Source organism: Lygodium microphyllum, chromosome 14, assembly GCF_053477565.2.
Source record: "Lygodium microphyllum isolate KBCC chromosome 14, Lygodium_microphyllum_v1.1.10, whole genome shotgun sequence".
NCBI classification, from domain to species: domain Eukaryota; kingdom Viridiplantae; phylum Streptophyta; class Polypodiopsida; order Schizaeales; family Lygodiaceae; genus Lygodium; species Lygodium microphyllum.
Genome location: NC_141148.1, coordinates 22,621,500 through 22,641,424, shown reverse-complemented (window position 1 = coordinate 22,641,424; position 19,925 = coordinate 22,621,500). Strand labels below are relative to the sequence as shown.

The window sequence follows — 19,925 nt, the reverse complement described above, 5'->3', positions numbered from 1 at the left end:
AATTAGATCAGAAGTGGAGCCGCCAGTATCAGATTGCTGTTGACAGGTAAATCCGACTGCTCCTGAGACGGATAGGACTGCTCCTGAGACGGATAGGATTGCGACTGCTGTGAGACAGGCAGAAAAATATCATATACAACTGAAGTCACAGCCTGCCATTAAAAATCAGGGAAGTATTTTATCTTGTATGCAAATTTCTTATTTTTGCTTTCCAATTCCAGTGTATTAATGGCAGAAAAAGGGAAAGAAAGGGTAATAGAAAGTTCTAGTTCTGGGGATCAACCTATGGTAGACCCTCATGAACTAGACATACAAGAAGAACAATGGGAAGAATTTTTTGCCACGCGAGAGCAATTTGATGATCTTTCTGCTCGTGTGCAAACTCAGGGGGTTCAAATGGAATTTTTAACTCAAACACTTACTGAAATAAAATCTCAGTTAACTTTATTGTTGGAAAAAGATAAAAATAAGATAGAAATCTCAGATGTCCCATCTTCATCGAAAGATTTAGATGTGACCATTCGAGATTCTAAAGAACCCCAAACCTATCATAAATTGAGGGATAATCTGGTTTTAAAGGATATGAAACCACCTCAATTTTACGGGGAGGAAAAAGATAGGAATAAAGATACAATCTTTAATTTTCTCCAAAAATGGGAAGATTTACATAAATTAAAAAATACCCCACCACATCTCCAAGCACTGGAGGCCAGTTTAACTTTGGGGCCCAAAGCATATAAGTGGTGGCGAACTTTAAAGGAGGCGAATAAAATACCTGAAACTTGGGCTCAATTTGAATTCGTCTTTTTAAAAGAATTTCTTGCTGAAAATGAAATGGAAAGAAATTGGGAAGATTGGGTTTATGTCAGACAAAAGGGACGGCCCCTACTGACATATCTGGAGGAATATCGTGAGATAATCCTCAAACTGGAAGGAATTGATGAATTCCCAAAAACAAGAGGATTCATTAGGGGACTGGATAAAGCCTGTAAAAAGGAAGTAAAACGGAGTTTGCCTAAGACGCTTGAAGAGGCAATTAAATTTGCATTAATTTATGAAGATAGTACGCGTCCAGGTACACTCACCAGTCTCACTGATATGGAGCCCAAGTCTAAGGAATTAGAAACCTCAAAATTTGTGGGCAAATTTAAAAGGAAAATACCATTTTTCAAGGGTAAAAAACAACCTTTTGAAAAGAAACCATATATGAGGCCAAAGTTAAGTCCTGATGACTTTGATAAGGCCAAAAAAGAAAAATTGTGTTTTAATTGCCTATCCCCTAACCATGCTGCTTGGAATTGCCCTCAAAAGAAAAAGGGGGAAGACAAAGGAAAGGACAAGGGCAAGGGAAAAGAAAAACAAATCCATGTAGTGCAGACCTTAGAATTAAAGAGCCATGAAAAGTATAAATCTTTAGAGGTCTTGCACATGGATGTACAACATAAGTGTTGTATGTCAACTTCTTTGTGGCAGTCTACTTTTGGGCCACATGATTTACTTAGAGTACATGGATTGATAGCTGGAAAACGGGTTAGAGTCATGATTGATGACTTTGCCACACATAATTTTATAAATTATGCACTTGTCAAAAAATTGAAACTTCCCCAACAAAACAATGAGCATCAATATGTTGTGCGTATGATGCAAGGCCAAGACAATAAAATATGGGATACAATGGTATCCAATTTGAAATCCGAGATTCAAGGATATAAAGATAAGCTTGATTTCCAAATAATGAATATGGAAAGAGCTGATATTGCCCTAGGGAGGGAGTGGCTATGGGGATTGGAACCATCCTTAAAACGTAGTTATCACCATAATACACTGGAATTTGAAAGGGATGGTAAGACTTTTGTCATTCAAGGTGAACATGAAGTATCTGATAATCCTTTGCTGTGTTCTACTGAAGTTCAGAAGTTGATAAAGAAGGAAGTTTGTGAGGTATATATGCTATGGTCTCTTCCTGTACAGAATACTTTTACTTTCTGTAATATAAAGCAACAATTTTCTTATGTTTGCGAATTGAATGTAAATAATGAATTGAACAGTTTGTTAGATGATTTTAAAGATGTGTTTCCTTCTGATTTACCAAGTGGCCTTCCACCTAATAGGGGTGAAATAAATCACCCAATTGATATAAATAAGGATACACACCCAATTTCAAAACCACCGTATAGGTTAAGTGAAACACAGCATCAAGAAGTTGAGAGACAAATTAAGGATTACCTGGATAAAGGATTTATTCAACCTAGTAATTCACCTTGGGCTTCACCAATTTTATTGGTAAAGAAAAAAGATGGTTCTATGCGACTTTGTGTTGACTATAGAGCACTTAATAAAATAACGGTGAAGAATAAATTTCCTATGCCCAAAATGGAAGATCTTTTTGATCAATTGCAAGGGGCAAAATTCTTCACAAAGATAGACTTAAGATCAGGTTATCACCAAATAAGAATTAAGGCACAAGATGTTTCCAAGACGGCATTTCGTACTAGATACGGGCATTATGATTTTTTGGTGATGCCTTTTGGCCTCACTAATGCACCAGCTACCTTTATGAAGCTGATGAATAGTGTTTTACGGCTCTATCTAGGACATTTTGTAGTAGTCTTTTTGGATGATATCTTGATCTTTAGTAAATCAAGAGAAGAACATTTGGAACACTTACAATTAGTATTCCAACTGTTAAGAACACATTCCCTTTATGCGAAGAAAACTAAATGTGAATTCTTTGCACAAGAGGTCAAATATCTAGGGCATATAATCTCGAAAGAGGGAATCAACATGGATCCAGAAAAAGTAAGGGCAATTATTGAATGGCCACCTCCACGGAACCTGGAAGAGCTGCAGATCTTCCTAGGTTTATTTGGATTTTATCGTAGATTCATTCGAGATTATGCCAAAATAGCTGTTCCAATGACAGACCAACTTAAAGGGAAAGGGAAAAGTTTTAATTGGGGAACAGACCAAAATGAAAGTTTTCAAAAACTTAAGGTAGCTATTGCTACAGCTCCAGTATTATTAATAGTGGATCCCAATAAACCATTTGTGGTTGAAGCTGATGCTAGTGATAAGGCAATAGGCGTGGTCTTATTACAAGAAGGTCGACTAGTTGCTTTTGAAAGCAAGAAATTAGATCGTGCAAAACAGAATTATTCTGTTTATGAGAGGGAGCTGTATGCAATAGTACATGCAATGAAGAAATGGAGGCACTATTTGTATGGTGCCAAACTTTTGATTTTATCGGATCATGAAAGCATTAAGTGGCTTAATGATCAACCAGATTTACACGGGCGTAAAGCCAGATGGGCCGAACTCCTCCAAGAGTTCGACTATGAGATCAGATATAGAAAAGGAAAGTATAATATAGTAGCTGATGCACTCAACAGAATGCCCATTATTAATGAATTGAGTTTTACTCAGTTCACTTCCAACTTACTTGAATCTTTAAAAGGGAAATGCCAGGTTGATCCGGCATATTCCAACATATGGGAAGCAATAAAAAATGGGGATCCAATTGAAAGTGCTTCTATTGAGGAAGGAATATCTGAGGATGTTCAACAAGGAAATGGAGCATCAGGGGTTGCTCAAACTGGATTCAAGTGGAAGAATTTTACCATTGATAATGGTTATTTACTCTACAAGGGTAGGGTATATGTCCCGAAAGATATAGAAGTAAGGCGCCAGATACTCTTTGAGTGTCATGATACCCCTAGTGCGGGACATCCAGGAGTTAATAAGACTTATAGTCTTATTAAAAGGCAGTTCTATTGGCCTGGAATGAATAAGGACGTCCTTGACTATGTGGTCAAATGTAATAAATGCCAGGTTAATAAAGCTGAAAAATTAAAAATGGGAGGACTTCTCCATCCATTAGAAATTCCTTCGGGAAAATGGGAGAGTATCTCCATGGATTTTATTGTTGCTCTACCTAGAACATAGAGGGGGCACGACTCTGTGTGGGTAATTGTGGATAGGTTAACCAAAATGGCTAGGTTTATTCCAACTTCAACTGATGTTAAAACACCAGAATTGGCTAGATTGTTCGTAGAGAACATATACCGATTGTATGGCCTTCCGGCAAATATAATTTCTGATCGGGATAGAAAATTTGATAGCCATTTTTGGCGTGCGGTATTTAGGAAATTGGATACTAAACTTAGCATGAGTATGGCGGATCATCCGCAAACAGATGGGCAAACTGAAAGGGTTAACCAAATTCTTGAAGATATGCTTAGGGCATATGTAAGTAAAAGGCAAACTAATTGGGAAGAGTATTTACCGATAGCAGAGTTTGCATATAACAGTGCCAAACACTCTTCCACTGGATATAGTCCATTTATGTTGATGTATGGGTTTCAGCCCAGAGCTCCTTTTGCAGTAGGACTGCATAAGGAAAAGGTTCAGGCAGCTAAAGACTTTTTGGAGGATATGAATAGTATGTTAAAATTTGCTCAAGAAAATATTAAAAAAGCTCAAAATTGAGCTAGAGCATATGCAGATCATCACCGAAGAGACATCTCCTTTGAAGAAGGAGAATTGGTCTATCTTAAGGTGTCTGAACAAACTAAAACTATGAAAAAGGGACATTGTCCAAAGCTTTCACCAAGGTATTGTGGTCCTTTCATAATACTTAAAAAGGGTGGGAGAATTGGCTTACAAGCTCCAACTACCTATTGGTAGTAAAATACATCCAGTTTTTCATGTAAGCAAATTAAGGAAGAAACTGGGTGATTTGGATAATCTAATCTTAAATGATGATATTGAGGAGTTATTCTATGACCAATCTAATCCACATGAACCAGAAAAAATATTAAATGTTCGTAATAGACGAACGAGGAATACTATTTATCAAGAATGTTTGGTTAAGTGGAAAGATTGTTCAGAAGAAAGCTCAACATGGGAGCGAGTAAGTACTTTAAAGAAAAGGTTTCCCGATTTACAGTTAGACCTTCCAAATATCGTTTTCGAGGACGAAACTGATTCTTAAGGGGAAGGAAATGTGACATTAATGTGACATTAAAAGTGATATTTAATGTCACATTAAGGTCATAAGTGTGGAATGTGACATTAAAAGGAATATCTAATGTCACATTAAGGTAAATTTAGGGGAACATGCACGAGAATGACCGTCCGGGCTCTTGGGCGCCCGAACGGGGTTAAGGGGAGCCTAGAGAGTAAGGGAGTCCAGGAATAGTAGGACTCCAGGAAGTTGACGGCTGGCAAAGAGATCAGGTTTGAGGGCCAGCACTTATCTAGGCGTGGCTGGGAGGATAGACACACTTGTGCTTCCATCATTTTCAAGAAATCTGGCTCCGTCATCTAACACAATGGAAGAAGAAAACCTGCACTAGACTTTGAAAAAATGTTGAATGTAAGGACTGATCAGTCCCTGCACGTAGCCCTAGGTGTAAATGAGGGCACTGGATCAGGCTGATGACAGAAGGCAGCTTCAGAAGACGGAGGAGTGTCTCAAATGGCGGAGTGTGATGAAACCTGCAAGACAAAATGGTCAGCCAACTGAGGACATCCTGTATATATAGCCAAATCTGCAAAAAAGTGGCTGACTAGTAACCCGCCAAGCATTTGCTGCTGGCTGACCTGAAATAATGCAGGAAATGTTGGTGCAAAAATGCAGATCGCCCCATTTGGCCAGCGTGAACGTAGTCCAAACCACTAGAAAAGAAACACATAGGTTTGAAAATAACTTGACCAATGTGAACACACCTAAAATTTGATTGAAAAAGAAATGCATTTGGCTAGTGTGAACGTAGTCCAAACCATTAGAAAAGAGATGCATAGGTTGGAAAATAACTTGGACCAATGTGAACACACCTAAAATTTGATTGAAAAAGAAATGCATGCTCTAGAAAGAGCTGCTTGCTCCATCAAAGCACATGATAGATTGAATGTTAGAGCTCCTAATGTCTCTGTGTGACTCAGATTAAGGCTCACAGGTAGGAGATGACTATGTATGACAAACATGACTGCTAACAGTTCTTTGCCCTTTTGCATGTTACTGGAATCACCAAAGTCTTTAGAGTAAATGTTTTCTAATTAGACAAACATTTATAATTAGACAATTGATGTAGGGATTCTCCATATCCATTTCAAACAGCAATGAAACTACATTTGTTGTTAGAAAGTATGAATACCCTTATTGGTCAAGTAGAGAATTCCTTTTAGGGTTTCATATCCCTAGTGAGAAAGTTGCCAATTGAAGCTGGGTTGACCTACTATTCATCCAAGAGATTGTTAATCGAAAAAAGATACATTACACATTAAATCTTCCTTCATTAGCTTATTAAACAACCCCAAAACTCAAACACACTTGGTGTGTTTCAATGTCCCATAAGCAAACTCCCTCTTTTTTGGTTGGTTCCTTATTTATAAATAGAGTGTATGCTAGATCACTTGCACCCTAGTCTACCCTAGTTTCATCCATTGTCTACATCAATTGTACTTCTCTAGTTGTGGCCGAGGTGTTTCTTATTTGGTACCCTCCATCCATGAGGCACCTATAGCTTACATTTTGCTCCAATTTGCTATCACCATCAGCTCCAACTCTTGCAATGGTCATCCTAAATTGTTATATTCATCTTGGTGACTTCTTTAGGCTGCATTTTGCCCCACTTGTCGTCTCCATTCAAACTGTGGCATGGTCATCTACAGCTATCACTCTTTAGCTCGGTGACCTCTATAGGGTGCATTTTAATCCCATCATCATTATTTGCAGAAGGTTGTTTTTGTGTTTTTATCACTCTTCTTTACTTGCCTTTGCTCTTATTGGTGGTTACTATACTCAAGGATCCTGTTGGGTATGGAGCTCGTGTGAGTAAGCAGTGGGCTATAGCGAATGGAACTTCATGGAAGAGAGAGAGAGAGAGAGCTTGTAAGTACACATGAACTAAAAGATAGATTGATAATGATAGGTGAGATATGTATGATGAAAGTATAAGTGATAGGGCTTGAATATATAGGCTAAGGTATCCACTTACACCTTTGACCCTTATTTAATGCTAAGTAGTGAAAAATGTTTTCACACCTTAACATGTTTACAAAATATAATGTATGGTCACATATGAGGATAAATAAAACAATCTCCACCTTAAATTTAAAAATGATACATGAGCCATGAAACTTTGAAAGGCACTCTTTTTACACATTTTCTTAAAGTACCCAGACTTTGTTGCATTACATGCAATATGATCATGGTAAAAGAATCTTGCCACTACCATGTATACATCCTCCTTTTTCCTAGCATCCACATGTGCATCAAGAGTGGTCTACCTAAAACGTTTCACTGTAGGTGTTGCAAGTGTTGAAGAGCTAGGTATCTCAAAATCACCACCACCTATGTTGCCAGTAGTGGGAGCTATAGTGGATGATGACCTAGCTGAACTTGGCTTGCTAGATACAACATCAGTGTGAGTGGCAGTGCCAAATGAATGTGGATCTACTATCATTGGTCGAGATCCTCTTCTTTATGCTGAAATAACATCCTGCTCTATAGCCTTTTGTTGAAGAAATTGCTTCTTCTCTTGGCTGAGATTCTCACAAAAGAGCACTTGATGGCTTGACTCTCTCAAGAAATGGGCTTTAACTTTGTTTGCTCCATGTGTTCCTTCATAGCCACAAAAGGTGCATTTCGAGTGGCTTGATCCCTCACATGATATTGGCCTTTTGGTCTCAACCCCACACCACCATGAACAATTATCGAATCACCTACCCTTGCCATCGGTACAAGGGATAGGAGCTCGAGAAGATGTTGCCAAGGAAACGCGGGAAGATGATGCCATGGTGAATAGGTCTAGAAAAAGAGCGAATTGGTTAGAGCCTTAGCCTATAGGGCATATGCAGAGGTAGCATAGGACAGGCAGGGGCTTATACTACACAATCGTGGCAGTGACTAATCATTGCAGTTGTGAAGCCTAAAGGGTGATGGGTAGATGCCTAAGGGTGACAAATAGATGGGTGGCATGTGAGTTGACCCATGGGCAGTTCGGTGATGGCTAATACTTCGTGTCATGGCATACACAAGGTCATGAGTCGTAGACGACAGGGCATCACGAGAGTCACTATCCATGTAGGTATGCACGGCCGATACGAGGTACAACGCCTCATTTTTTCCCCAAGCACCATGTGGTGTCTTGCTTGTATGTTCCGCACGTCCCTTGTGTCCCTGTTCGTCTCGAGATGTGTCCCCTCCTGACGGGACCCTTCATGGGAATTGCCTCCTTTGGGGATGCATTGGGGACGTATCTTGTGTTTTGGGAAGACATTCCTACATTTCAGGACCGCATCCCCTGCGTCCTTTGTGACTATGTTGTCTCCACCTTACCTTCATATTCTTCTTCACAATTTCTTCATAATTGACATCTTGTGGTTGACTCTACCCATGCTCTTTGTTTTGTGATTTGTGAAGCAACCATCCCTCTTTTGCTTGCAAGCTTTGTTACATCGCAAAAAGAAAAGGAAAAAACCAAAGTTAAAGTGGTTAAACATTGTCTTTGCAAGTCCTAATAGGCCATTGGGTAGCCAACGAGCACTGTTTGTCCAATACCTTGGCCTCTTTGGGATGGCTCTTTGGACTTGCGAGGTAAGATAACCATCGCCTTTGTAGTCTTGGTAGGTCCTTGGGCAGCCGATATCCATCCATTGATTGATGCCTTGGTTGCTTTGGGGTGGTCTTGGGATACACTCGGGGTGAGATATGCTTGTAGTTCCTTTCTAGTTTCTGTTCTAGGCATGAGAGGGGTTGTTAAGCTAAAAAAGGTGCATTACACATTAAACCTTCATTAGGTAGTTAAGTAGCCCCAAAACTCAAATGTACTTGGTGTGTTTTAGTGTCTCAGTGTCCCGTAAGCATACTCCCCACCTTTCGGTCGGTCCCCCATCAATAAATATTGTGTGCGCTAGGTTACTTGTACGCAAGTTTTACCTAGTTTCACCCACTGTTGTGTTCCAATTTCCCATAAGCAAACTCCCCACCTTTTGGTTGGTCCCCTATCGATAAATAGTGTGTGCTAGGTTACTTGCACTTAAGGTTACCCCAGTTCCGTCCATTGTTTACACCAGCTCCACTCTTCCAACTGCTGCTCTGGTGTTCCCCATGTGGTGTTTGTGCTCTCCATCTATCAAGTGTCTACAGCCTGCGTTGCATCCAGCTTGCTATCGCCATCAACTCCAGCTCCCACAATGGCTATCCGCAGCTATTGTCTTCATCTTGGTGATTTCTTTAGGCTATGTCCCTAGTTGCTGTTGTCTCCATTCAACTTGCTTTTATGGTCATCTTTAGCTATTGCTCTTCAACTTGGCAACTCCTACCGGCTGTGTTTTACCCCAGCTTATTGACATCATCATCATTTGTAGAAGGCCATTTTTGCGTTTTTATCACTTTTCTTCATCAGCCTTTGCTCCAACTGGTGGTTATTGCACTCGTGATCCATCTCTAGTGGACGATGCACATCAACACCGTCCTTAGCTTGCTCCCACGAGAGCTAGCAGCTGTTGGACAGCTCTCCCCTTGGGCATTTTGTACATTTTCATTCATTTATTCGTTCACTATTCAATCACCTTCCTTGCGTTTTAATGTTTTTGCATTAGTGTTTGAGTTCACTATGCTTTGCATTAGTGTTTGAGTTCACTATGTTTTAGTTATGGCCATACATTGTTTTCTTTTGCAAATCCTAGGGTATCTTCACTTATATGACCTACATTTATATGGCAGCCATGTGGATCTGCCCATGTTCTTACTGCATCACATAGCCATGCCATTGAAAAAAAGCATTGCAGAAAGGGACAAAACTAGTGGATTGTAAGTTCAAACAAAAAAGAAAGCGGGAACAATTTTGGTATACCAAAACTAAATGTATAACCGATGACTACCTATGTGCTGTAAGAGAAGAGTTGCAATGGCAAACTGAGTAGACATTGAAAGAAAACATGGAGCTCAAAGGTGTGGGTGACTGATTGAGATGTGACATGAGCCAATCAAACTACTTAATCACAATTTAAGGTTTATGAATCCTCCGTAATTAGGATTTTTCTTGGTATATGTAGGTAAGAAAGTTTGGCGATGTCCAATATTTACACGACAAAAAAGCGTACGAGCATGTATACGAATGCACAACACATTTGAGAATCTCTTGATTCTATGGTTTAGGTCCAATATTTGGACCATAGCAGCTAGAAATGTCAAAAACGTTTAGAAACGAAACATTAGAAACGTGTTTTGTAAGTTTCTTTTGAGAAGGGGTAAAATAAGAAATGTAGGTTTTTTTATATAGAGATTTTAAATAGTTTTGACTAGGGAAAGAGGTTCTAAACCTCTACGGAACTCTCTCTTAAACAAAAAATGGCCAATTGAGCTTGAGTGATAATAGAGTCAATTGAGAATAATACAGTACATATCCATGATACATTATTGACTTGCCATTTATGTCAAAGTTAGTCTTTGGACAAGCTATACTATGGTTTAGAACTCAAATATTATGATTCATATATATCATACAAAGAAAATTGAAATAAACATGTAAACAGTCTATCTACAATATGGACCGAGTCAAGTTGCAACATCATGACTCTCATTTTAAAACAAACTGACAAAATGTCAAAATCGAGAATGAATAATAATATATCATAAATAACTCATAAATAAGTCATATAATAATCAACTCTCAAGACGAAAATAGATACTAGATTAACAAAGTCCAATAACTAAACAAAATCACAAAAAAATCAGTCTCACATTCAAAATCTTGAGCCCTCATGAGTGATTACACATCATCGTCATCATCATGTTTAACATTGCCCAACAGTTTTTGTCAAAAAAAACATGTTTTGGGTTCCAACTCACCCAAAAAAAAAACCCACGTTTTTTACTCTAAAAAATGTGTCTTAATTTAAGAAACATTTCGTAAGTTTCAAACTAAAAGAAATGCATTTCTTAGCTGCTATGATTTGGACTTGTGATGATTATGTTCCATAACTGGGCCCTGATCTTTGAATCTATGGTTTGATGCTTTTAGGTCTAAATTAGTGAATATAGAATATTGCTAAGTATCAAATGTGACTAACTATTAGATGCTCACGCCTAGTCACTAAACATAGATCCCTAGGTCCTTGAGAATCATTCATCCTTTTCAGGAATGTAGGTCTCATAACCCATCATACAAGAATATGGTTGATGTCATTTACCATTACACAAGGATATTATCTCATATTCCATCATCCCCTCTAGGGCTGTGTTCATAACATGCAACACAGGATTATGCTATCATACCCATCCAAGGATTTGTGTCCAAAATTACCATAGAAGTATCCTTAATCAAAATCAGAGAAGTTGTCCAAGGATTCGTGCCCAAAATTACCATAGAAGTATCCTTAATCAAAATCAGAGAAGTTGTACATGGATCAATGTTTCCATGTTTTGTACATTGTGGTGATGAGTCCTTTTTTAGATAGGCTAGAGGTACATGGCTTTTTATTCATGGTCCAGTTAATGTGTTTTCCATCGAAAGCCGATATTTCATGGTTCTGTAGATATGCAGCTGGGTGACAATTTTATTTGAGAACCAATAAGGGTTCAATCCATCCTGATAAATTTTTCTACCAAAATACTACAGTATTCCCATGACCAGAGATGCCTTCAACAGCCATAGACCAAACATAATATAGAGGAGAGAACATGTGGAAACTTGGATACATTGTAACCTGCCGTTCTATGAAGCTTCGGAAGAAGGTTTCGAGTCGTAGAATATGAAGGCTTGTGTATATAATAGAGAATGGACAACTTTCAAAAGTTCTAAAAGGATATGCATTTTGCATGTAAGTTAGTTACTTTATGAAGGTTATCAGTTATGATGATTGCATTGAAAGAAGCTGTAGGTATTGTTCTGACAGATTATACATCATGTGTATATGCAATTTCTAAATTCTCAGGCAGAATATGATGTGGATGGGGAAGATGTGGACTGGATAAACAACCACAATAAAACATCTCATCCAGGCCGCTTACTATCTCTAGACCGGTTTGAAAAAATTATTGATCTCTTGGAAAACAAGGCTGCAGACTTGGATAAGTTGAATTTGCTATCAACTGATTTTGGTCAGGATAATGAATCAGAGGATTGCTGCATCTGCAACGGAGGGGAGAACTCTTCTAATAATCTGGTTCTCGTCTATGGCCCTTTGCAAGCAAAGTGATTGCCAAGCAGTTATAAATTTATTTTGGCTCATTTTTCTACGGGCAAACTTACTAATAATCCAGTATCTTAATGTATGCAGCTTTTCAGATGTGCCATGTGTCATATTAATGTCCATCAGTCCTGTTATGGCATTCAAGTCTCAGGAGTTCATGCCCAAGACAGAAAGTGGTACTGCAGGAAATGTGAGGCTGTTGCAGAAGGCACAATTGATTCCGAGGTCAGGTATGGATGCATATAAAAAGTATGCGATATTTATATTCTACTTTAGGTACTTTGCTAGGAAAAGTAACACTGTCCAAGGATTAGGTTTTGCAGAAAATGATATAGTTTTCGTACTTCCACAGATGTGCGCTTTGCTGTAAGCAAGGTGGGGCCTTGAAACCTGCAACAGAACCCCAACAGTGGGTGCATGTTGTCTGTGCCCTTTACACCAATGAAACCTTTTTTGTCAATCCAGATGCTATGGAGCCAATTGATGGCGTTAGTGCTGCAGATGCACGTGCTAAGAAGCAGCGACGACGATGTTGGCTATGTGGTATGAAAGAAGGTTCTTCAGAAAGGTGTTCAGTACCGACATGCAGAGCAGTTTTTCATGTCTCATGTGGTGTTCGTCAAGGAGCATCATTTGAGGTTTGTTATTGCTTTGCTAACTTTGCAGAAGGATAAAATTCCTCCCACTGCAGTATTAAAACAACTCTTTGTTAGGATAATTTACGAAGAAAGTGAATGAACAGGTGCAACATTTCAATCAGCAAATTGTTTACGTGCGGCCGTTTTGCCCAAAACATGCAACTACTGCGCCAGTTTCAAGTGCGCTTGTGCAGGAGTCCACATCAATAGATGAGGCAAGTTTCTCATAAGTACACATGTTTCAATAAAACTCCAGGAAGGCCTTTTCAAATGTTTTGACTGTTAAAATGTGCAGACCAGTATAGAAGATAGTCGAAAGAATGTCATGCGAAGAAAGGGTCGAAGGAAATCTTTGAGAAGGAGAAGAGCTGCCAGAAAAGGTGCTTCTATTCTTGAGAATGTAACCAAAGGCAGAGCTAGTGCTGAAGATAGAGCTAGCAATGAAGCTGATGAAAAGGGCACGGGCATATCAGGTGGCACAGAACCACCACTTCCGAATGGGATTTCCAACACCAAGTTAAACTTGTCTGAAAAGGTACTACAGAAAAGTATCAACGAACCTTATGCAATCTTGAGCCTTGAAGATCTGCCGGAAACAAATATGGCATCCCGAGATCTTGTTCAAGAGGTCTACTGGTATTGGCTGTCTAAGAGAGAGAAATTTGGAGGTCCACTGCTACATCATATCCAGCAGGTTCAGCCCTCCTCCAACTTTTGAAAGCTGTTTGATAGTAATCTTGGTCAAGAGGTTCGAGGCTAATAAGAGTATTCCTTCAGTAAAAACTCTCTCAAATTTTGCTCAACAGGAGTTGGCAGCAGAATATTTTGGTATTTTTAATCCGAGTGGTGGTGATGGGGATGCAACATCTTCAATGTTTCATGGGCGTGGCTTTAGGCACAGCTTTTCAATGGTCAGTAGTCGGTACTTGTGTAGGATATAGTTACCGGAAAACTGTGTTAAGAACAGAATGTTAAGATTGTTATACATGTTCCTTTCGCCTGTGTAAGTTGTTTATCTGGATGGCTATTCACAGAAACAGAAGCTGCTTGCAATGAGGCTACAGTTGCAAAGATTACATGAACTCAATGATCTGGTCATTAAGCGAGAGAGACTGAAATTAGACCTATATATTCTTAACCAGGATATTGCAAAACTCGGCCTCAAGGCTTTGGTGGGAAGGGATAAAGATAATGTTGGACCTAGAGGCCGGAGATGTTTTGTTTGCAAGGAAGCATATCGTTTAGTACAATGTGCCTTGTGCAGTAAAGGCTTCTGTTTCCGATGCTTTAAGAGCATGACAGGGGCAGGTATGCATAACTGGTTGACCACTTTGAAGCTTCCAGAATTTGCATGTTCTGAATGCCAAAAGGAGAAGTATGAAGCTACAGAGAAACCTCCTCCTGATAGTGGTGATGATTGTATAAATTGTGAGGATGATCCGTTACATCATGTTGACCACACAGATGGTGGACACTCAAATGGATGCATTACTCGAGGTACATTTGTGAAGGAAGATGAAGGCCTTGAAAATGACGTTGAAAATGGTGCTAGTCCATCTAGTAAGGTTTCAGAGAGACAAGTCAATATTGTGGCAAGTGACCTTGAGAATGGTGCTAGTCCATCTACTGAGGTTTCAGAGAGAAAAGTCAATATTCTCTTGCCACATTCAGGCTTACAACAAGATAAAGCAGCAACACAGGCTTTCTGGGAGAGCTTTGAACAACAGTCTAATCCAAAGACCGTCTTAGTCTCACAGCTTCTCAAGAACATGTTTCACAAGTTGCGTGAAGATGTTCCCAAAAAGCTTGCGAAGATTCATAGAAGAACTTGATTTTTTTGGTATTATCACACTGGCATTCAATGTTCAGTCTGCATCTTATCTAATGATGCATCACATCAGATTCTCTGTAAAAAATTGTAAAATGTCCCTCGAGCTTAGGGTTCTATGAAGGAAGAGGTCTTCAAATATCTTTCAAAGGTTTTTTGAAGTTGATGATCTCTTCCAATTGTAATTCAAAATGCATTTTTTGTAAACCGCATTTACAACAATAGGAAAAGAAGTATTCACAACCCGGATACCTACAGTGGTATACTACTGCTTTCATGTGATGACTTGAGCATCCATTGAGTCTCCTTAAGTCTTTGGCCTGCCCCTCAAGGCCTTAGTGGTGAGGTGGGCAGGGGATTTTGCCTTTGAACACAAAACAGGGAGGACCAAACTTTATTCTTAAATACAAACTCAAAACTTTGAAGAACAATTAAGTTTCTACATATATAATAAAGTAACCACTTCCTTTTTAGTTCAATTAAAAGGGGTAAAAAGAAGATACAATCTAGAAAAACTATTTACCCCTTTGGTGTGTGGCACCTCATTGTTTCTTTTGCAGCAGACCCCGAATTCAAGTCATGATACACACATGCAGGCAACAAAAACAACCCTACCCAGGAAATGAAAGAACATGGTGTTTTCCTTCCTTACTAGGAAACATGTGTGCACATTTTCTTTCCCTTTGAAGCCCCAATGAGCATTTTTTAGCATAATCAAGATTTGGTTCTATATGGATATTGTCCACAAGTAATTTAGCCATGTACTCTACTTTATTTGGTGCAATAAACTGCGAATGGATTTTGGGCCTTGGCAATGCAATAAATCGAGTTGTTTGAGGTTGATGCTTCTAAAAAAACACAACCAGAAAAAAAAAAAGAATGTCCACATAGCGATGCCTTCCATTCAAATATTTAGTTAGAGTGAGTAGTCAAGGGCCACAATGGATTCGTTCCTATACATAAGTGGGATTGCTTGAAGTGAATCTCCTAAGCATGATTGAATTGGGATTAGTGTCCTTGATGACTCTATAGAGCATGACCAATTGAGTAATCATGCAAGAGCATGGACTTTCATAGAATATACCATGGGAATATGGGTGTTGAACCAAGTGATGCACCCCCAACAAGATACGATCCCAATCTCAACCACTAGTTCATCCCTTTTGGGACATTTAATTGCACATCTTTTAGATGTTGGTAGTGTAAAGATTCTTAAGCTTAATGTTGCAAGCTTCTCCCATATCGAATGTTTCTTTATATATGTAACTTTCATTATTACATGCAATGCTATAGGGAAGAAATATGTACACCTATGGCTTTGGTGGGGTTTTGTTGGGCCTGTGGGGGGTGTTTTGAGAGAGAGAGAGAGAGAGTAATACCTATCCTCTCAATGCAAAGTGTTACACAACATGAATGCATTTGTAAGTTAGTTATAGGGAAAGGGAAGGGCACACTTTTAGGGTAGGGTGGCTGCAAAGGGCTACCCAACTTGGGGTGTCATGTACTACACCTATGGCTTCATCAACCTACCGTTGCTTTTTTTTTTTGGTGGGGTTTTGAGAGAGAGAGAGAGCGCAATACCTATCCTCTTAATGCAATTGAAAAGTGTCACACAACATGAATGCATTGGTAAATTAGTTATAGGGAAAGGGAAGGGCACACTTGCGGGGTAGGGTGCATGGAAAGGGCTACCCAACTTGGGGTGTCATGTACTTAGATGTTTAGTGTGAATAGATTTGTTTGTTTGTTAGAAGTACTTGCTTGTAGTGAATTGATTTAAAAAGTAGTAGCAATATGCTCTCTAACTTGAAATCCAATAGGCTACACTCATTTTTTTCAAGCCTTGGCCAAATAATCACTAATTTTACTCTCCTAGAAAAAATTGAATTCACAACATCTCTTTTCAAAGTATCATATGGTATGGAAAATATCACCAATTGTGGATGATGATAAGCAACAAAGAAGATTGGGGGCCAATGCTTTTGTTTAGTGTGGCAGGCAATAGCTCAAGATGTTCTTGACTCATTCAACTATGCTGTTAATAAGAACATGAAAGGAAGGTTAGAGTTGTGATACAAGTGGGATATCTTAAAATCCTTACGAGACACGGTTTATGACTTGGATCAAAATGTCTTAAGTGCAATATTATCTCCCACTTAGATGTATAAACTTTGATTTGATTTGATCTTATTTTGCTTATAAATTGAGATACACCCAATGAAGCCTAATTCATGTGTGTGGATTAGTCTTTGAAGGAATAATGAATCTATGCAAAACAAAATGATGAATTGGATAAAAGTACTCACATCGACCTCATAAGATAATACCACAATGAAGAAAGTACACAGGAGTGATTAGTCTCTTCGAAAGCTTTTGAGGGTCTAATCTTGTTGTCATATAACCTTATAAAGGCCCGAAGTCAATGGAGAAAGTATGCAAGGGTGATTGGTTTCTTTGTAAAGCTTATGACGACCTCATCATGCTTTCATATACCATTCTAAAGAGAAATACCACATTAGAGTTTGCAATATATAAAGCATCAAATATGACTAAGGATATATGTGCACATTTGGAATGCTATGAATATCTATTGGAAGATGAGGTTTTGAAAGTCTTTGTTAGGAAATACAAAATAATAACTTTTTCATGTAACTTTCCTTTTTAGGGTATTTGGACTTTTTTCTTGTGTTTACTTCTTACCCTTTTCCTTTGTAGTTCCATCATTTCTAGATTTCTTTTTTCATTTGTCAATTTTATTTTCTTATTTGGTGTGCCCTCTATGCTCTCATTGACTCCTCTTGACCTCTTGTTGGTATTCTTAGGGGCCTTTCATGTCTTTGAAGTTCCCTTTCCCTTCTCAAGGTTAGGTGGTAGAGAATCTAGATCTTCAATAGTAATTGCATGCTTGTTAACATGAATCTTGATTGCTCTCCCTCTCACAAGTAAAATATAGTCATCTTTGTGGAAATATGATGTGAATCACAGAGATGAGACCCTGGATGTTAAAAATAATAAAAATTATTTTTCTAATGTCAACAAACAATAAGGGTAATGGTGGAGAATCTATACCTTCAACAATGTTGTATGCTATCTTTGAAGTTTCCTTTTCCTCCTTAAGATCAATTAGTGGATAATCTAGATCTTCAACAATGTTGGCATGCTTGTCAATAAAAATCTTGATTGTTTTGACTCTCATAGGCTAGACATAGTCATCTTTGTAGCAATATGACATTCATAGCAAAGATGAGACCATAGATGTTAGGGAAAGCAAAAAAATGTTTTCCTAATGTACAAGAAACATCACTTATAGTCATCCTCTTATTTGTAAGCATAAATTTTGCTTTTGAAAGCCTCCAAGAATTTGCTATTACTCTCCACCCACAAGTGGAACTATGTAGCTGATAAGGAACTTGAAGAGTTTGCAAAGTTATTTCTTTATCCCTCTTTGTGTGGGGGATACTTCTCCTCTAGTGCAACATATACTCTTCTAGAAAATCAATTTAGAAATATACTAGGATCCATCAAATTGTGCAGATACCTTATTATACAAAAAAAAAGCACAAAGACAAAAAGCCATTGAGGGAATTCATCATGCAAATTTTTTTGTGCATGGAAAAAAAACACAAGATTAGGATTCCAAAACAATTCACATAATTTAACGGCTAACATTTTTTGGCATATACTTATTGGAAACCTTAATTTGCCCCGCCCCTCATGGGTGTGAAAGTATGATATAATTAACTTCAACCCTATCTCTTATAGAAAAATTTTATGCTACTTGCATTGGCTCTTGGTAAGATGGGGATCCACAATAGACACCTTGGTTTGCCCCCATCAACCGCACATTCTAGAATTTGCATGAGCTTGTGATGAGTTTCCCTATTAATTTCCATTAGCTCATTAAACATTTGTTGCTCTTCTTTCTCCTCTCATCCTTCATCTTCGAATCTTATTTTTCATTTTGTTTTTCTTGCTTTTTCTTTTCATTGCTTTGTCTCTTTCTGTTCCCATTTGTTTCTATTACTATCATGTTAATGACTTCCTCTATCTGAATAGTGATTTCCTTTGGCTTTCTTGTGGCAAGAATATTCAAGATGAAAATGTCTTTTTGTTCGTTAAGTGTCTTAGCACAAGTAGCTTATCAAGCCTATACTTGAGAAGCTAGAATGTGTGCATATCCTTATCCATTAGATAGACTTGTGAGCATGGGAAGCATACACATAGCCATCTTGCATGATATCTATCAAGAAGTTTTCTGTAGCCTCTTGAAGGAAAGCCAAGGCCTTGCTTTGCCAACTTACAAGGACAAAATATTTGTTTACTTTACTAACCTAATACATGGAGCACTTGGTGTTAGCATGCGAATAGATCTTTGTGCCTTATAATTTCTTCAAGGGCATTCAACTCTATTGCTTCACCCTTCTTTTTATGGACTATCAAGACTTTGAAAATATTTTATTGAAGCTAGTCTTTTGCTTGAATGGACTTTTGGACCTTGCCATCTTTTGGGATTTAGCTCTTAGACAAGAGAAAGCACCCAATTTACCTTTCCTAAAATTGGCATTTTAAGGCTCTTTATGTTGTACTTGAGGGGATATGATTATAGGTGTTATGCATGGCAGTGAGGTTGCTATTTCATGAGTGGGTTTTTGGCGTGGGAAAAAGATCCTTGTGGCAACCATGCCCAATCTCTAATTAGATCAAGATCACAACAAGTCAAATTGTTGGAGCAAAAGATCTAGATCATCTCCAATTAAAAGTAATGAAAGAAAGAGCACAAACGACGGTTTTTGTAATACAATTTTATAGAAGGAGAGTAATGGTTGTAGAGTACAACCTTGTTTAATACCCAAACTTCATAAATAATAAGAAAAATTCTTAATAACTTGCGAATTATAAAATGCCTTATTGGGGTGGAGTGTTCTTAAAGATGGATGTACCCTAAGATACTTTAAGCGGGAGATACTTGAAGTTGGAGAGTCAAAGTGGACGAATACAGATGTGTTGGGGTAAAAGGCCTCTGGGCCTACCCATGTATACTGTGACCACCCATTCTTTATTCATATATAATATGATAGCGCAATAAGGCTGTCAGTTCAGTTGGATAGCACCTACATTGTGTGTGCTCTTCTCTCCCGCATCTTCCTCTTCTCCTTCTCCACTGTCATTGCATCCCCTTCAACTGGTATCAGAGCGGGTCTTCAAGAGCTCATCCCGGCCTTCCACACGAGGTATGAGATCTTCATTCTCACTCAATT

The 19,925-nt window shown here is 38.4% G+C and overlaps 1 protein-coding gene across 1 annotated transcript in view; it reads left to right on the top strand.

Annotated features, from left to right (window-relative positions):
* Positions 1-15,037, top strand: part of LOC148025412 (uncharacterized) — a 39,871-nt gene extending 24,834 nt beyond the window's left edge. Inside the window, exons 3-9 of the mRNA XM_087692536.1 lie at positions 11,948-12,174; positions 12,289-12,431; positions 12,554-12,839; positions 12,944-13,054; positions 13,135-13,533; positions 13,646-13,750; positions 13,874-15,037. Of these exons, the coding sequence (XP_087548662.1) occupies positions 11,948-12,174; positions 12,289-12,431; positions 12,554-12,839; positions 12,944-13,054; positions 13,135-13,533; positions 13,646-13,750; positions 13,874-14,671 (2,069 nt within the window). The 3' untranslated portion in view covers positions 14,672-15,037. The remainder of the gene's footprint in view (positions 1-11,947; positions 12,175-12,288; positions 12,432-12,553; positions 12,840-12,943; positions 13,055-13,134; positions 13,534-13,645; positions 13,751-13,873) is intronic.
* The last annotated feature ends 4,888 nt before the right edge of the window (positions 15,038-19,925 follow it).